Below are 789 nucleotides of genomic sequence, written 5' to 3'. Positions count from 1 at the left end.
CAAATGAAGGGTAGGAAGGAAAACTATATTGCATAGCAATAATAATTAAAATTTCCTTAAATAATACTATTGATTTTGTCTTAATGAATCTTTTATAACAGCAAACAAATTTATATAATTTCATTAATTTTCTAATAAAATGAAAAGAAAACAAAATTAAAAATAGAAATAAGTTTAATTTTCTTTTTTTAATATAACACACCAATTTCCTTGTTCATAATATGATTCTACTACAATGCAACGGCTGACTTGTTGACAAAGAGATTGCAGTTCGTTCTCTTTGAAAACGTGATAATATCGCAGAAACATTTCACGCCGCTTATCATCAATATCATTAGATTTATTAAATTTGCTTTTGGCAAATTTCCAAGGAACCAGCAAATCTTGACTTTGAAACTGCTGTCTATTCTGGTGGACAGGAAATATTTCCTTGGATGTGGACAAGGATGAAGATGGAATTTCATAATCGTTGCAAAATGAATATTCTTTCTTTTTGCCACTTTTCAAGTAAAAAGATTCATTCCCATCACGACGCTGTTCCATTGCCCAAACGTAAATTAAAGCCTGTCCTCCTGGTCGAAGTATGCGAACAATTTCTTCTACAGCACGACGCCGCCGATTCTAAAATCAAAATTCCAAATTCCTTTTTCAAATTAATTAATTCGTTAATTAAACCAATAAATAATCGTATTATTATTACTTGCGTAAGGGCTATGATATTTAAAAAATGGCTTTAATAAGAAGGATCTAAGGTACTTTGTGTTAACGCCCACCTCATTCTGATTGAAA

General features: G+C 30.5%; 1 protein-coding gene across 1 annotated transcript; it reads right to left on the bottom strand.

The window, feature by feature from the left end:
- Nucleotides 1–202: 202 nt before the first annotated feature.
- Nucleotides 203–621, bottom strand: Tsp_16107 (putative methyltransferase; the record flags this gene model as incomplete). Its single annotated transcript, XM_003366292.1, has 1 exon — nucleotides 203–621. A coding segment is annotated over one exon (419 nt), but the record flags the coding sequence as incomplete, so codon positions are not given.
- Between the last annotated feature and the right edge of the window lie 168 nt (nucleotides 622–789).

This window comes from Trichinella spiralis (assembly GCF_000181795.1).
Source record: "Trichinella spiralis strain ISS 195 chromosome Unknown Scfld6232, whole genome shotgun sequence".
NCBI classification, from domain to species: domain Eukaryota; kingdom Metazoa; phylum Nematoda; class Enoplea; order Trichinellida; family Trichinellidae; genus Trichinella; species Trichinella spiralis.
Note: the sequence above shows the minus strand (reverse complement) of the source record. Positions and strands in the feature narration are given on the sequence as shown.